The sequence below is a fragment of the Botrytis fragariae genome, assembly GCF_013461495.1.
Source record: "Botrytis fragariae strain BVB16 chromosome Unknown tig00000050, whole genome shotgun sequence".
Taxonomy (NCBI): domain Eukaryota; kingdom Fungi; phylum Ascomycota; class Leotiomycetes; order Helotiales; family Sclerotiniaceae; genus Botrytis; species Botrytis fragariae.
Window position 1 is genome coordinate 241,882 of NW_023500992.1, and position 18,283 is coordinate 260,164.

The 18,283-nt window shown below is 42.0% G+C and overlaps 1 protein-coding gene across 1 annotated transcript; it reads left to right on the forward strand.

Annotated features, from left to right (window-relative positions):
- Positions 1–10,346: 10,346 nt before the first annotated feature.
- On the forward strand, positions 10,347–12,739 carry Bfra_004098 (putative protein phosphatase regulator protein; the record flags this gene model as incomplete). Its single annotated transcript, XM_037334503.1, has 2 exons — positions 10,347–12,362; positions 12,428–12,739. The coding sequence occupies 2 exons, from the start codon at positions 10,347–10,349 to the stop codon at positions 12,737–12,739; spliced, it is 2,328 nt and encodes a 775-aa protein (XP_037193037.1).
- Between the last annotated feature and the right edge of the window lie 5,544 nt (positions 12,740–18,283).

Consider the following 18,283-nt stretch of genomic DNA (forward strand, 5'->3'; position numbering starts at 1 on the left):
AAAAATAAGGAAAAAGATTTCCATCTCCCACTCCAAGTCACGACGCAAAAACGGATAGGTAGTCCCGGATACTTGGTCCTCGTACCTAGTTTTTGCTAACTCGCGGCTGTGATCTTGGCAGGGACGTTTCCCGTTTGAATTCTTATTTATGTATTTCTAATTACTATTACAATTATTTGAAGATCACTCAACAGCTTCGAACAAATTACCACCAATCCAAGATCAATCATTACTCTACTGAGTGTATTCTTTCCCTGTCCCGACCGTCGATCCCTAAGATCGGTATTCGTTTCCCATCAAAAATCCGCGGAAAAAGAAAAGAAATCAAACATCGATATTAACTTTCCATAGCTCCTGAAGATCTGATCTACCGAGTTTTTTAGGATTTCCCACATGTTCATGATAATTCCCGTCTTCGATGTTTGTACCAATCTTTGATTTTTGAACTTCCCGATGAATTGATCCATCGTTATACATTGTAGACATTTACATTTGCAGATTTGATTGAATGGTTCGATACAAGATGACAATGACATCATTTTTCTCACTTCCTTCAATTCCAACCCCCACCTACAAGATATAAAAAGAGAAGCTCGGAACCCGGCGGCCATGACCTGACCACCTGGAACACGCCTCACCCATAATACTCGTTTCGTCTAAGTGCCTGTGGCGTTGAACAAAGCTTCAGGGGTAAGACCTTTCAGACACCTCATCAATTTTTGAAGGATGATTGAGGAGAGACGATTTAGACTTGAGATACAGATCGTTCAATTATCTCAAACTCTCTTTTTCAAGCTATCAAAAACCTTCATCATCTTATCAGATCCCTCAACGTTCTCCAATCCAATCTATCTTTCCCTCCCTCCCACATGTAGTAAGTAACAATTGATTGGAGATATAATTTTTTTTATCTATTACGAGGATACGAAAGCACGATATCTCCACTTAGACTAAGTCAGGATCTCACTGGCCAACATTGACTGCATATATCCCGACTAGTCTCGCTCATCCATGTCCAATCAAACCCAATCCATGCACCAAGAAAAGAAAAAAGAAAAATCAAGGAAATCGCACGTTCTCGTATGCTGAAATAGGCGAGAATTTGGATAGGACTAGAGATATGGATGGGATTCTAGAATTAGCCAATCATTTCTATTATGGGAATTGTGAGAGGTCTAGAGCGAATCGATCGAGGGAGTGATGGGATTGGCTTGTTGATAATTTTAAAGAGGAGGGAGAAGGAGAAGAGGAAAATTTACGATGTAGCGAGAGAAGGAAGAGAAGAATTTGAAGAAATATTTTCATATTCAATATCCAGGCATTGAACGGCTGGATACTTCCAGAGAGTTTATACATCGATGCAGTACATATCACGAGGTAGTTGAGAAATGCTAGTTGGTTGAGACAAGAATAAAAAGAGGCTTAACATCGTACCAAGGTGCTTCCAACACTTCTTTAACCTCACCGCCATAAAGGCAAATTCGCAACGCAACGCAGAGTACACAGATCATAAAACGTATACCAAGTACCAAGGTTTCATATGTATGTACGGAGCATGTATGTATGTATGTGTATGTATGTATGTATGTATGTATGTGTGAGAGTTGGGAACTTGGGGTAGAACAATACCGTTGAGAATTCTCATCGCGATGACAATACCTCTGCTGAACCGTGCATTTTCTTTTTTGATGATACCCACGATGATCTTTCCTAGAATTAATTTCTTCATCTCCATCTCGATTCTCCATCTCCTTCTCCATCCACTCCACTCCACTCCCGTCATCTTAGACTTTTTCGGAGAAGACCTCCTCTCCCGTTGAAACTCGAATGATGAATCTGTCTCTCTCTCCTCTTCCCACTTCCAACCCACTCCAACCCCTAAATTCCAAGTTCCAAAAAAAAATAAGCAATCGAAACGAAATTACAGCGTCGTATACTGATTGCCCGTCCCAAAAGTGCTCACCTGCCCACCATCCCGATGCATCCTTATCAAGCCAGCACAAGCACACAAACCACCAAACGTGCCTTGGAACTTCCTCTCGAGACTCGCCATCGCGTAAACTTTCTTTTTGCTACATCACGCTTTTCCGCTCCCAGCCAGTGCCAGCCGCCAGCCCATCCGGAAACCCGCGCATGGACGAACTTTGACGGGTGCTCAAGTCAAGCTCCTTACCTAGACATCCAGCATTACAACTGACAACAGCCATCGCAAATTATAAGACTACACTTCACGATGTAGTACATATAAGACAGTAGCCAGCCCCCAATAAAAATGAGGTCATTGTGACTCGTGCACTCGTTACCATTCTAATACCTATGCAACGTACTAAGCATCCTAGCAATTTCTCAAATTCACGAGGTTATCTCTCGATATCGTCTCAGCGTCTCCAAATGTCTTACTCTCATACTTCCCAGTGCGAGCCTAAAGATGGAGACTGCTTGGTGTGAGAAGAAAACAAGGGCTGTGCGGAGTGAGACATTACAATACATACACAGATAATCAAAAATTGGAGACGAAGATTGCGAAATCCAGAGTGTGTACAGCTTGAGAATCGAGATACACTCCGTACAGGGGGTCGATATCATTTGCATTTTGGAGCATTGGGGAATTTATGGGCTGGGGTGGGCTGGGAGGAGATATGGATACGGATCTGATTATGGATGTTCCAGAGTACATACAGGGTAGGTAGGTAGGTAGTTAGGGATGAGGTGAGGTGAGGTGAGGTGATTACAGAGTCGTAATGAGATGTGTAGCTAGGGTAGCTATTGAACTTTAGGAAATCCATGCTCGTGGTGAGCTTACCCATCGATCCATTGGTCAATTGATGCATCTATCGCGTGCGTCACCACAGAGCCAAACGGGCTGGACTCACTTGTAATCCCAAGTTTCATTTGATTTTGAAAAACCAAAGAATTAACAATTGCATCGAGGATATTCGTAGGATCATGTACATGAATGTGAATATCCGTACATGATCAAATCGTACATACGGCAGCTTCTATGCCTTACTTACCTACATACACAGATACACACATACATACTGCAGCTCTTCCTCGCATCACCACGGGATCGATCGATAAATCACAATCGAATCGAGCGTCAATATCACAAATGAACAGAAGCTATATCACACATCACATATACCATTCCAAAACGCAAGATAAGAACCCCCTTCCATTCCATCCCATCCACCGCATCACAATCTCGGAGATGAAAGTTCAAAATCAGGTAGGTTGAAACATCAAACAGTGGAAGAAAATCTACTTACCTCGTACATCCATACCTACCTTCCCCCACGAGCTCCATCACAAATTCTCCTTCCTTTCTTGCTTGTAAATCTCATACTTTATTCAATATTGAAAATTCAATATTCCATATCCAAATCCAAATCTAGATCCAAATCTAAAATGAAAATGAAAATTTGATCCGTCCGCTTGCTACCGTTCCCTCTTGGCGGCTTTTTTTCACACTATACATGATACTATAATAAATATACTATAGCATACCATGCATACCTACTTCGCACCAGCTACCACACCCATCCATCACGGCATCTCCTATCCGTGCCGATGCCGATATGATATGATATGATATGATATGCTATGCGATGAGATGGTATGGTATGGTGTGATGCATGACATACTAGTATGTACTACCGATGTGAAACTGTTCGCTGAAAGAACCGCTCTCGGGTTCCGGGTGGTGTGGTGAATTTTGTGGTTTCTTTTCTCCTGTGGGAGAGAGGAAGGAGCATGCAGATTTATGTGTAGTGTTATATTACAGTGTTTAGGGATATACTACAGAGTGAGATGCGATGCGTGAAGGAATCGGAGAGAGGGTATGGAAGAGGTTAGGTAATATAGAGAAGTTAGGTATATGTAGTTAGCATAGCATGTACATAAATCATTATCATTATTATTTTCGGGATCGGGAGAGGAGCCGAGGGGAGAAGATCAAGAGTTATTCATCTTTCTGTCTGTATCTAGGTAGGTATCTAGGTATCTACAATAACCTTATTCTACTAACACGGCTGGCTATCCACGGAACCAACCCCAATCAAACCGAGTCGCAAAGCCGAAACGGAAAGGCAAAGACAAAGACACATCTTCTCCGTTCTCGAGCAAACCCGAGTTGAAGAAACCTAACAGAGTAGAATGTAATGCGGCTCCAGAGCAGAGAGAAGATTCGCGAAACTTCTCGATGCGTACTCGTACACCGGTTCTCCGTATGCATTTGGGGGAGAGAGGGGAAGGGGGGTTATCCCCCAGATGCGGATGATGTATGTATGTGATTACTACATGTCACATAGATTGCTTACATATGCGGACATGTGCGCATGAATTTGCGGGTGAGGGGTGAGGGATTGCATGTATGTATATTCATTCATACATGCAGACAGATACATGTAAACATCCATAGTTCCCTTCCTATCGCATACGTTCCGCGCCTCACCCCGCGCCTCCGCGTTCAAGGTTTTCTCTCTCTCAGAGTGTTGCTCTTCAGTGCTAACCTGACCGCCTACCAACCCATCCCGTCCCACACCCCACCAACGACTCCGAAGCTTCCGAGTGAGGATGTGGGATGTGAATTGAGTTTGAGTGAGAGAGGTGATGGATAGAAGAAACTCAATTCTCCATCCATCTACAGCGCGGGTAGGCGGGTACTCGGGTCCCGTGATTAAATGGAACAAGGTACAATAAAATGAAAGAGTTAGGTTACTGATATGTAGATAGGCATGTAGATAATCATTCTCCAAGTGCGACATCAAGAAGTAAATACATAAAAATATAAGTAAATAAGTAATCATCCCTCATCTCTCCATCTATCCATCTGTCGTCAAAACCCCCAAATCAAGCGCTCGCTTTTGTGTTGGAAATTCAAGATTAGATGATCGATTGATTGATTGATCCACTATTTTTCGTTACCTAGAATCTACTTTGATATTTGCTTCGTTTGGGGTTAGTAGTCTGGGGCATGGGTAGGTGAAAAGCTTGTGATGGATGGATGGATGGATGGATGGATGGGAAATCGACGATGGTGATGTGAATGAATGAATAGAGTTCAGTGAGATGGAGGAAGGAAGGAAGGTCTATTGCTAGGGAGGTAGAGATGGGGAGGTAGAGATGGAGAGGTGGAGATGGAGAGGTGGAGAGTTGGACAGCGGATGGGGATGGGGATTGTTTGGTTGGGGTTTTGGTATGGAGTATTTATGTGTGGATGTGGGTGATGTGTAGTAAGTAGGATGTGGATGTGTAGATAGATGGAGAGAGATGCACTGATTTTATTAGATATATATACAAAGATACTATCATATAAACGTATGGACTATTATAAACTTCAGTTCCTGTATACATCCTCTCGAGTCCCAACATCCAAATTATGATATCTAGAAACAAAACATGTTCACACAAACAGCTTACCTAGCTACCAGCTACCGCTACCAGTATCCCTCAAAGTACAGCGTTACATTGAGCAATCAAGCACGCAAAAAAAACTGTTGATATCGCCGTCGAAGACTCGAAGCTCTTTCCCTGCCCATCCATCCCTCCCTCTACACGCCAAGCACCAGGAAAATAAGCCACAATGGGACACGAAAATCAAGGATTTGCTATGCATGAGCTGGGGTTATGACAGGGAAGCTTGAGGATCCTGGGTTTTTTTGGTTTTGTGCTTAATTGATTGATTGATGAGGGAGGGAGGGAGGGAGGGCTTTGGCAGGGTAGGGGGAATCTGGAGAGAGAATGGATGGTAGGATGGATTTTGTTTGATTTTTGGGGGAGGTTTTTGAACATGATGGATGGATGGATGAATGAATGAATGGGGTATTGAAGTAAGAGAAGAGAGAAAAGAAAAGAGAAAAAGAGACAAGACAAGAGGAAGAAATCGAAAATACCCCTTATACATTTTTTATGGATACATACATACTTGACACTCGACATACATTCAATACACACTGAAGAAAGAAAGAGAGAGGCTATTTCCGATTCTTTTTTTTCTCTTTCTTTTCTTTTTCCAGAAAATTATGGAAAAGGTTTTACAGTTCATCTTTTCAGATTCGGGTCTAGAGTTGTGAAGTTTATTTTGTACAGACAGTAAGGAGAGGACAGTATCGATATGCATGTGTGTCTTTCGTAAAGACCAAAAGTTTATATGGTGTTATATATTAAAATGGTTTGAAAGTATGTTTCATAGGGTTTTTTTTGGATCGGTTTAGTGGAGGTTGGTGAGGTTTGAGGTTGGAGTGATGGATGGGGAGGAGACCACGGAGATTTTTGAGTTGGGGTTGACCGAGAGTGATGGGTTTGCGTGATTACTACTTGATTTGTAATGATGATATGTACTGGCATGGATATCAGAACATGAGAGTTGTTCATCGACTGATGGATGGATGGCTGGATATCAGAACATGAGAGTTGTTCTTCAAATAATGGATGGATGGATGGATGGATAGACGTCGAGAGAGATTTCAAAAATTAGATGAACCGGTTCATACGCCGTGGAAAGAGTCGATAGATGGATGAATAGAAAGAGCGATATTCCAATCCAACCACTAATCAAATCGATACCTCGTGAAGAAACTTGCAAACAAGAAATGTTCCAACGTAAATGTGCATAATGAATCTGGGATGGTATGGAGAATGGATACCTCCCTACCTACCTACTTCATCAGGCTTTCCCCTCTTTTTGCCAACTCTTCGAATGGAGTCAAAATATCCTCTTTCGCGCATGGAAAGGGACAGGATTGATCCAATGAGTGAGTGACAGAACAGTGGTTTTCATACAGTAGTTTGGGTAGAGATACTTCTGTCTATAAGGTTTGTTTTCTGATGTGGGGATTTGGAAGGTGGAAGGGAAGGGAGAGAGGGAGGGATTGATTGTGGCGATGATTTTTGATGATGATGATGATGATGTTTTGATTGAGGATTGGATGGATAGATGGGTTGGATGGATGGATGGATGGATGGATAGGTCGATAGACTTGGTTGAGTCTGACTGAGTTTCTTCATATGTTTAGGTAGGTAGGGTAGGGTTGGGTTCATGGACGATACGATGGACGGGGGAGTTGTGGTAATCATACATCGTGCATTAATTGATGTAGCATACATACATACATACATACATACACATACATACACATACATACACATACATACACATACATACGCAGTCCATACATACATCTTACATATCCTTGGGTATGAAGTTCATACTCTGTATATGGGATTTGTTCATGGATGGGATCCACACATTCTTGGGCGATAAAATGCTTACTTGCTTCAAAGTTCTAGTCGGCGTCAAATGTTTGAAAGATGGGTCTAGGTAGGATCATCTTCAATGCCCTCATTTCCACAAGGAGTTTGAGGTTGATCTTGATATTGATAGCACTATTCTTTGATTTGGGACGAGGCATTGTTGCTTAAGTGGAGTGTAACATGATGGCCAAGATATCAAGGCGACTGATAGATAAAGTCAAATTTGACGAATGAAGAGACGGCATCGAGGATAAGGGAAATATTGGATCATGACTAATTAATTACCACGAGATTTCTTAACCGGAAATAGTAATACGGAAATGGTATGGAAGTATCATCTCCGAAGCTACATGGGAATCTATGCCGACGCGACTCTTTGCTACTGACTGACTGGATGCTCCGTATTCTTTTCTCCTCTGCTCTACTGTATCAGTCTGTCTCTCGCACCAAAATCGTTCCTCGACCAAGAAAGTATCCAGTATCAGTGCACAACGCCAACGGAATCAAAGCTCTCCAACTCCATATCCATATCCAATGGTCGTATCCAATTCAACCCCCATGAAGGAAAACGATAAGATTCAAGCATCCAGCATCCAGCATCAAGTTATTTCAACCATTTATTTTACCATGTTACCATGTTACCATTTTACCTGATTTGGTTATACTATAATCAAGGTTTAAACTTAATAAACATAAATCATGATCAGGAAGTAGTGACCAGTGTCAGTAACCAGTACCAGTAACCAGTACCAGTAACCAGTACCAGTAACCAGTACCAGTAATCATATCCATCCATTTTATCCCACCCCCCTCTTTCCCCCCCTCCTGTCTCTCTTTCTGTCTCTCGAGTCTCTCTCGATCTATACCAATTCCAGACTGGGGCATGTGTGTAGATGAATATGTAGATGAATATGTAGATACATCTCCATCTATGCATTCATAAATATCAAAACAAAAATAAATAAAATAAAAATAAAAAATAATATAAAAAAAACAATTCACATCGATCTAAGCCAAGCCAAGCATTAAAATCATCATTAACCTTGACCCGCCAATCCGCCAACATCACATCCATCCATCTAGTCTCCCTACCTACCTACGACCTATCCACCCACTTCAACTTCAAGGTTTCGGCTCGCTGGGATCCTTGTTCAACAAACATTTTTTTGAGTTTCTTATTATTTTTACAGCCCAGCCTGCCTGCGTACGACCTACTCCTCCTCCTTCTCCTCCTCCTCCTTCAATGCTGAATTGTTTAACTCGAAGCTGGTTAAGGTGATTGATTAGCTTACTCGTTCTTCTTGCCTTCTTTTTTAAACCTGGTCTGGCTTGTAACTTGTCTGCTTGTCGACTTGTCTTGACTAAACTTAGTCTTTCATCCAATTCAGTTATCACTCCCACCCCATCCCGTTTTATCCTCTCTCTCCACACACACACATACACACTCCCACCCACTCATCACCCTTCACCCACCACCCACCATCCACCATCCACCATTCACCACCACCACCAACCTACCACTCTACCCACCCACCTACCTACCTATCTAACTCAATCTATCCACCCATACACATAAATTTCACATCTAGGCCAACGCCAGCCTTTTCGACTAGATAGACCATCAATCAATCCTACTTACTTACGGCCTTCAATCTATCGATTTCCTTCCTCCAACCATTATCAACATCATCATCACCCACCAACTGCATTCCGAGAATTCCACTTTCTTCATTCTCTCCAGGAATCCATCAATTAAATCATCCTCCAGCGTTTTATTTTACTATTCTTTTTGGAAGGAGAGAGAGAGAGAGAGCGAGCGAGAGAGATATCCACACGAATACCATCGGAACAAGGGAAAAGCCAGAAAAACAGAAGACGAAGAAGTTTGAATGAATCATCTAATAATCAATTTGCTATTTGCTTAATTGGATTGATTGATTGATCGATTCATTCATTCATTCGTATTCTTCTGCATACAATTAATAAATCTTGCAAGATCGTCCGTTCAATCATTCCCCATACAACATAGCATCTCCGTACAAATCACCGCATAACCCTACTTCCCGTCCCTACTCAAATATCCATCACCCCATACCACAAAAGCACACCACTTTCCAACTGCATTCAACAACATCAACATCAACATCAACATCAACCACAACCACAACAACAGCCACCTTTTACCTCGAGAAAGAATCGGATTGATAAAGTCACAATCGAATTTGAGACTTTTCACATCTGAGACCCTCGACGAAGATTTAAACATTACATACAGCCACTCAACATTCCAATTCGAGACACTCAGTGAATAAACTTTTAACGCCTCCAAATCAAAGCTTCGCCGCTTTCCTTATCAAGACTGACTTGGATTACGAACCGAAACCGGACAATATTTATCTACGCAATCAACAAAATCCTTTCCATCTTCCGGATCTTTTTTTTTTTTGGGGAGAGGAGAGAACGAAAAGCTTCTTGAGTAGTTGCTTCCATCAATCGACAAAAGAATCATCCATCAGATTTAGACAAGAACGAAATAGCTGGAATACGCATTTGTTCTTTCTTATCCGACACTTTTTATAATCCCGGAGGTATTCTTTTTGGGGCATTCTGGGGTATTGAAGAAAAGATCCCATTTTCTAATATGTAAGTTCACATAAAAAAAATCCCCCCCCCTCTCCATATCCTATATCAACAACATCACCACGCAGTAGTACCAGTTCGATTGCATCAAATCTGTCTGCGAAAAATTACCTACATGACACATGCACCCTCTCCACTTCATCCATACATTCATACCACGTTTCTTAAATATCCTCTTTTTTTTCTTCCTTCCCTTCTCTCATGCAAGAGTGAGAATGTAGCTGACCATTACTTTGCCCCAACCAACAGTCCACAATTGTTAAGGGTTCATTGGAATTACTTTTCAATACTTAATGATAAGCAGAAACTAGGATTGCTACCTTCGACAAACACCCCTTCACATCTTTCAGTCGAATAGCTTTTTTCATTTATTTACCACCCTATCCAATATCTTGCAAGAGCAAGATCAGAAAGAAATCAAGGTTATCCAACAAAACTTTACACGTTGTAGGATGCCTTACACTCCACCTTCCCAACGGTCTCCTGCCACCTCGACTACTCACTCCCCTGCCGTCTCGAGACGCTCTTCATATCAACTTAACCACCCAACCCCATCTCCCAGACCAGAGTTGCCAAGATCCACTTCCTACCTTACTAGACACAGACGTACTCCTTCGGTTAAGTCGACAGCGTTCGCACCAACACTAGAGCCAACCCCCCCTGGTACAGCAGATGGTGAGAAGGGTCCCAGCCATGATACAAATAGTAGCTTGATTGCCTCGAGCAGTCTTCGAAAATCACCCCCACCTGTAACGGACGAAACCAAGATGCCTATCGGAGTAGTCATGTCACCACCAGATTCAACTCAGAACTCTGATGAAGAGGATAATGGGTTGAGAGGGCGGAAGTTGGAGAACCTCGAGGAGTTACAAGCTGCCATTAGAGTTATCGAACAACACCGAGAGAGCTCACCCAAGAGAGCATCTTCGGAGATTCAAAAGCTTACCCAAGCTATATCACTTCTACCTATCAAGGATGCAAAGGATATGAAAGATAAGCCAACGTCGGAACACATCGAAACCACTCAACCTCCGAGGAAACTTCAACATCAAAGATCGAGCACTGAAACAGTCTTCCTCGACTTTAGAAACAACCCAAACAATCAGTCAGCACCAGAAACACCCACAACAGGATCTGATGATGAAATGAGTGAAGATGAAGAAGCAATGATTAGAAGGAAACCTCAGATGCTGAGAAAGAAATCCGGAGAACTCGTTCGACCAGCTCTTCGACCCTCGTCTGCTAGAAGACGTCCATCATCCATGCCTGGTACACCTACATTTTCCAAGGCTGTTCATTTTGATTCGCACCTTGAGCATGTCCGTCATTTCCTTCAAGTCGATCGACCTCTCGCTGTCAGTGCTGGCTCCTCTCCTGTTGAGGCATACGAAAGTGATTCAGAATTCCCATTCGGTCATGATGAGGACTCCAACAACAGAGGACCACCATTCGAATGGGAGATTGTTATCTCTAACTTTCCTCCTATGACCCCGCAAAGAGCCGCTATGCCCATCAGAGTTGAGAGAGTCTTCTTATCGGCAGACAACAAGAACTTGATCGGAACTGTTGCTGTTACCAACTTGGCTTTCAACAAAATGGTTGTGGCTAGATTTACATTGGACTACTGGAAGACCACATCGGAAGTCGTTGCTGAATACAACAATGACATCCGTCAACCAAAACATAATGACGGGTGTGATCGTTTCAACTTCAACATCAAACTTGCTGACCAGGCAAACCTTGAAGCAAAGACCATGTTCTTTTGTGTAAAGTATTGTGTCAACGGTGTGGAGTACTGGGACAACAACAACTCTACCAACTTCCAGATTGATTTCCGAAAGAAGGCAAAGCCACAAAATGGAAAGAGAGGCTCACCAGCAGCAGCATCAAGATCAGTCAACTCATTACCAAGAAGTAACAAGAAGTCACCGCCAGCTTCTTCAAAGAAGACGCCAACCTTCGACGACTTCTCTAATGACTTTGATTCGAAATATTTGAGCACCAACTTCAAACTGCCTGTCGCAGATTACCTTGGAGATTCAAATACAGTAAGATTGAAGGGAGTCAAATCTGCCGTCACCTTGGCATCTGATAACCGCAGCCGACGTGCACCAATGAACACGAACGCAGCTGGTGGTCAAGCTTTTGGTCACAGATACGACTTCGGTGCTTCACTTAATGCTGCCATTAGTGCTGCCAACTCTTCCCTTGGTGATAAGAGTGGTATTACAATGAAGTCAAAGAGACCTGCACCCATAAGTGAATCGAGAAAGTTTATTGATCGCGATGAACAAGTATCACCACTTTCAATGCAAGCCCCAAAGACTTTTAACAATCCCACCCCATCAAAGCCTTTACCTTCGGTAAAAACAAACAGCAGTGGAACAGATTCACCAAGACCCGTTGGTACTGAGAAGCCTGTACTGGCATCACAATCATACAATGAACTTCTCGACAAGTATTGCTTCGTACGTACCAACGAACACCACTGGGCCAACTAAAGGATTAAAGCTAATTGAATATTGTATTATAGTTTGGGTCAGTGAAGAACTCACCACAATTGAAGGATGGCACTGCGAGGTCTGGTCAATATGATGGAAACAATGATGATGGTTACCTTTTTGGTTCTGCCGAGTCTACTGCGAGTAACTCACCAATTACCATGGCACACATTGATAGTCGGCCTTCACCAAATTCATCTGGAGTAAGCCCTCAAGGTACTCGTTCTACATCGCCTGCTCCTATGACAGGCTTTGTTTCGGGTACGTCTTCGATGTATCCTTACCACATGCATGGTGGCTTTTCTTTCAACGACGCTCATGCAGCAACAGCAATCCGAGGTTGAACACTTTTCTACGATGATTCACATCACTGAGTCGATGAAAACGATAAAATGCCCTATCTACGATGACGATCATGAAAATTCTGATCATGAAACGAGAATCTAATTCTTTCCCAAGGTACTTAAATGTACCATTGATGGAACAAATCAATCACCTCTTTATTGAGTTGTGGTTGTTTGTTTTCATTATCAACTTTTTCCCTCTCGACTGTTAATATATCTCTCTCCTTACGAATACGACCTTCTAAATTCATATTTGTTTAGCATTTTTGCAAAGGGAGATATTTGGGCAGCATGCGAATGAAGGGAAAGAGGGTCATACTCTTATGATCCTCTCACTTTAACATTTTGCTTTTGTACTTTTTAGCGTTCCTATTTTTTTCATTGGGTGGTTGCGTTTTTTTCGTTTCTTGCATGTCCTTTATTTTCGACGCACTGCTACCTACTACTGGTTCACATTGGTCTTGGTCTGTTCTAATCTTTCGGACGGACCCGGTTATCTTAGATTTGGAGTTTATTTGCTTTGGGAATTTGGTCGGTAAATTGTTTTTTCTTCAATCGTTTGATTGAGGGATACCACAGAGATGATCACTTTCGTTGTCTCGAATGAGAAATGATGAAAATGATTGATCCTTTGGTTATTATATCGCTCGCATGGACTGAAGTGGTAGCAGAAAGCAAGAGGATGAATCAAGGACCATAAAAGTTTATTTATTATTGGATGGGTGAATGGAAAGGGGAACCCTGGCATATACGGAAAGGGTTGGGGGATTTGGGGAGGGAATACTCTTTGTGCATACAAAATGATGGTCATTTCTTTCTTTTTTTTTTGGTTGGTGAGGAAACTGTGAGATCGTTGGCGAGGCAAAACCGCATGGCGAATTCATGAACGGAAAGGTGGCGGATGATAAAGACTGGATTGCAATGGATTGGGAATAAATGCATCCGTGTATGCATTGAGAGAGAATGGAATGATATCAAGAAGTCAAAAGACTCAGATCAAAGTGGAAAGGTTGAAAGGAGGCGAAAGGAAAGATCATATGAGATTGAGATGATAAATGAATGAGATTAAATCCATCATAATTTGTAAAAGAAAAAAAATGAATTCATGAATTGATTTGATTTGATTGCTTTGTGGGTGATTTTTATATGTATGTGAGGGATACTGTGACATGGTGATGTGATGTGATGTGAGGTATGATGTCAGATTTGTGATAGTGATGAGATGAGAAGATAAGTGCCGAATGCATGGACCGAGAGAGAGCGGGTGTTTGAGGAATAGGAATGGGAAATGGAAAATCCTTGATTTGGAAGGAGAAAGATTTTCGTATGAGGTCACTTTTTGAGGGGTAGTAGGCGTGTTTTTTTGTGGAGGGTGGAGAACATGGGGAGGGGGGTGATGGGGAGGGATCTGGAAGAACGTCGGGGTGAGGGGGTGAGGGGATGAGGGGGAGAAGGGTTGTTTTGTGGAGGGGTGTGAAGGGTCTCGAGGGCAGGTGGGTGTTTGAAGTGGTAGAGATGGAGAGGTGGATGGGTGGAGATATGAGATGGAGAGGGGGTGAAAGGATTGGTGCTGTAGGGTTGGGAGGTGGATGAAGGGATGGATGGATAGGTAGAAATTGGATTGGAGCGGATGTACTTTTTTGGAACTTGATTAGAGGGGTAGAGGTATAGGGATTGGGTTTGGGGGATGGGGATTGGGCTTGGGATGAGAAAGAAAGAAAACTAGGAGGTGATTGGGTTGAAAGGGTTGAAGGGGTTGAAGGCTATGTGGTTTGTGAGTTGTGAGTTGTGAGTTGTGAGTTGTGATTTGTGGATGGATGGATGGATGGATGGATGGATGGAGAGGAATGAGAAGGGAATTCTTGGCGATTGATAAAGAGAAAGGGAACGGGGGGAGGAGAGAGAAGGGGAAGGATAAGAGTGAGGGATTAAGGGGTTTAGGGGGTGGAGGCGTCAAGAGGTTGGATGTTGGGGGAGGAGGGAGGAAGGACTATGATCATGGAATGCCAGTACATGTTTGTAGGCATCTCAATGTTTTAATAGTATGGCACGATACTAAATTTGTTTGTTGGGTTTGGATAGGGCATGGGGAATCGGGATTTGAGATGAGCAATGGAGTGTGGATGATTGAGGGTGTGTATGATGAGATTAGTGAGTCTGGGAAATTAAGTATATTTAAGGGGAGCGGGAGAATTTGAAGAGATGAGGAGGAGAGAGGGGAGAGTTTGGTGGGATGGCTGAATGGTGGGCTGGTTAGCTGATTACAATTTTCTTTTGGAGAGAGGGCTCAGGAGAGGGGGGATATGGAGGTTATGTGGAGGCGGGATGTAAAGTAGTTGGGTAGATAGATAGGTTGTTTGGTTAGTAGCTTGGTAGTTAGATATGAAATTTTCTTGGTTTTGGTTTTGGTTTTTGGTTTTTTCTTAGGTATGAATTTTGGGGAGTTAGGGGGGGAGGTGAAGAGGGGGAGAGGGGTGGATGGAGAGGGATTGGATGAGTGATTATGGGTATTGAGGGGGAAAGAGAGAGGGATTGAGATAAGGAGAGGAAGAGGAAAGGAAAATCATATTTGTCTGTTTGATCATTAGACATCAGATATTTGGAATGGATTGACTGACGTAGAATACTTGGAGAGGAGAGAATAGCATTTTTTGGATTTGATTGGGCTAAGATTTGGGTTTGGGTGATAGGTGATGGATGAGTGAGTGATGGGCATAGAACGATGGAGATACGGTAGATATATTGAGAATCGAGAGGTGGTACAGGGGTTAGGCGAGAGAGGAAGGGGGGAAGAGGGGAAGAGGGACGAAGAGAGAAGGGGCATTAGTAAATAGATGGTTAGATAGGCAGATGAATGAGAATAGATTAGTAAATTGGTAAGTTGGTAGAAAGGACAGGGGAAGAGGTAGATAAGTAAGTTGATATGTGTATAAATTGGTACATAAGTAGTTTGAGATATAAAAAGTTTAGTTTCTTGGAATAAGAGGTTAAGAAAAAGGGATTAGTATGAAGAGGAGATGAAGAGTTTGAAAGGGGAGTTGGGGTGAATGAATGGATAGACGATAGTATGTATGAATACCTATGTCGAGTACTATATATAAGAAAAATAGAAGAGAGAGAAGAACAAGAAAATAAAGAATTTTTAGCTATGTCGATTTTTTTCTCTACTTCTTGAAGAGAGTTTTATAGGGTAGTCTTTCTGTTCTACGGTATACTATCTACTATCTATACTCACTCTCCGTAACATTACTTATGTTCATACTATATACTCAAGTAGTAATCGTCATATCATCTATTATATAAAGAGAGAGCTCTCTATTTCTTCTCCTTGACTATTCAAATATTGATTAATCATACTTCATATTCATGATTTATAAAGAGAAAAATGCGTTACCATCTCATCTTATCTTATCTTATCTTATCATCTTATCTATCCATCTATCCATCCCATTTTTCATTCATTCCCTGGATGGAAGAAACATGATATACTTACTCACCTAAACAATCAATCATGGAATTTCATAAAATTGCATACCAGGTTGTGAAAAAGCGGTGTGAAATTCAAAATTTTCACGTTCATTCCGGTATTCATGCACAACACGATGAAGCAGATGAACGGAGAACAAATTCGCAATTCGCCTCGCGAGGAGCGAGGAGTAATATCTCCTTTGGGATGGATGCATTTCTATGGAATGCAGGAGTGTGTGATATTGTGATGAGGCTAGGAAGAAAGGAGATTCATTTGATAGGGGATTTTACGGAGGAGAATTTAGAAGGGAGGGGGTTAGCTTAGCTTGGGTTAGGGTTAGAGTTGGGAGGTTTGGATGAGGTTTGAGATGTGATGAGGTGAGGTGATGAAGTGATATGATGTCAAACCCCCATTTATCTATGTAATCCCTTCAAAGTCAAAAGAATTAAAAAAGTATATCTAAAAAAGGATTTGAAACATGTCAAGAAAGAGAAAAAAAAGAAAATCCATGCAGATCATTAGTTGTCTAGCAAGATGTCTGTGCGAACTTTCGATGCAAATGTTAATTCTCGATCAAGATGCCCATGGGGGTGGAGAAAGTGGATGTTTTCTATGTACTTTTTTTTTCTTCTGCTTTTTCTTTTGCGTATGAGATTGGGGGCGAGGACGTAGAGTGGTCTGTGTGGTGTGAGGTATATATATGTGGATTCCTCTAGAGTCTGGAAGATGGAATTTGGATGGGGAAGTTTTGGAAGCGACAGGGAATTTGGGGAAAGGAGCAAAGCAGGATCAATTGATGAATGAATGGGTGGAGAAATTCTGGGTGGAGTTTATGGAGAAATATGATAGATAGATGGATAGATAGGTGGGATACGGGGATTGTGATTTAGAGAGATGGAGGAGAGGTGGAGAATATGACGAAATATTTTTCATGCGTTGGATGTATGGGAGCGGAGTACGCGCAAACGCACGCGAAGTATGTATGTATGTGTGCTGAATACACTTTGTGCTACAGTGTGAAATAAGCGAGGAGAGATTTCGGGAATGGTTTGTTCAGACAGCGAGCTACTTATTTGATCGATTGATCGATGGAGGGATTGACAATGTGTTGCAACTTGCCAGTGCAGTGAGACACTAGAGATGTTCTTTGGATGATGGATGCCAAAATACAATGTGTGATGCTTATGTATACTGATTGGTATGCACCAAGTATGTATGTACCATGCGTACCAAATCCCCACGAAACAAGCCACGTCTAAGAAGTCAAACCCCAGAATATGTATGTATGAGTGGAGTAGCATGGGGAATGTAAAGAGGAAAGATTTGGAAGATCTTTGAGCTTAAGACAGTATTCAGAAACTAGTGACTAATTCGATTGGGGGTGTTTCTAAGTGGCAGATTTCAGAAGTTAGAGTCATGTATTGTGGAAGGTGGGTGAAATGATGTGGAGAAGAAAAGACGAGACTCCTTCTAGTGAAGGTCTCATTCTCTTAATGCGCATCTCTTCTTGGTTGCGATTGGAATTGTGAGATTGAAGTTTTATGAAAAGGGGACAGTCGAACAGAGTGGTGTTAGTATTGACTCGAAGGTGGTTATGAATTCTTCATGCATAGTTGTGCAATACTGTATTGTATGATTAGTTGAAACATTTTGGTATTGAAAGCTTCTACGCTGTGGGATGCCCATGTAACGAAATAATGACTGTCACTACATCGATCAATACCAAAAGGATAATTAGATGGTCTAACTGAGGATGTCAAGATAATGTTACATCATGTACCATATCATACGAAATCCGCACTTCAAGGTTCAGAACGTATGACTACCCTGAGTCCGAAAGCTAGGCTGAAGAACTCTTCTGTCATTTAAGATGAATGGACGGAGGAAGATAGATAGATACCTAAACAGATTTGGAAAATCTCAACTGAATATAAGATTAATGTTTAGTGCGCTGCTGTTGAATTGGGTTTGCGGAAGCTACATTTAATTGTCTTCTCTGCTTTTGTGCGAAGTTAAGAAAATCGACAACAGATAGAAACAAGAACTAGCAAGCGAGGATGTGTTATTAGTATGAT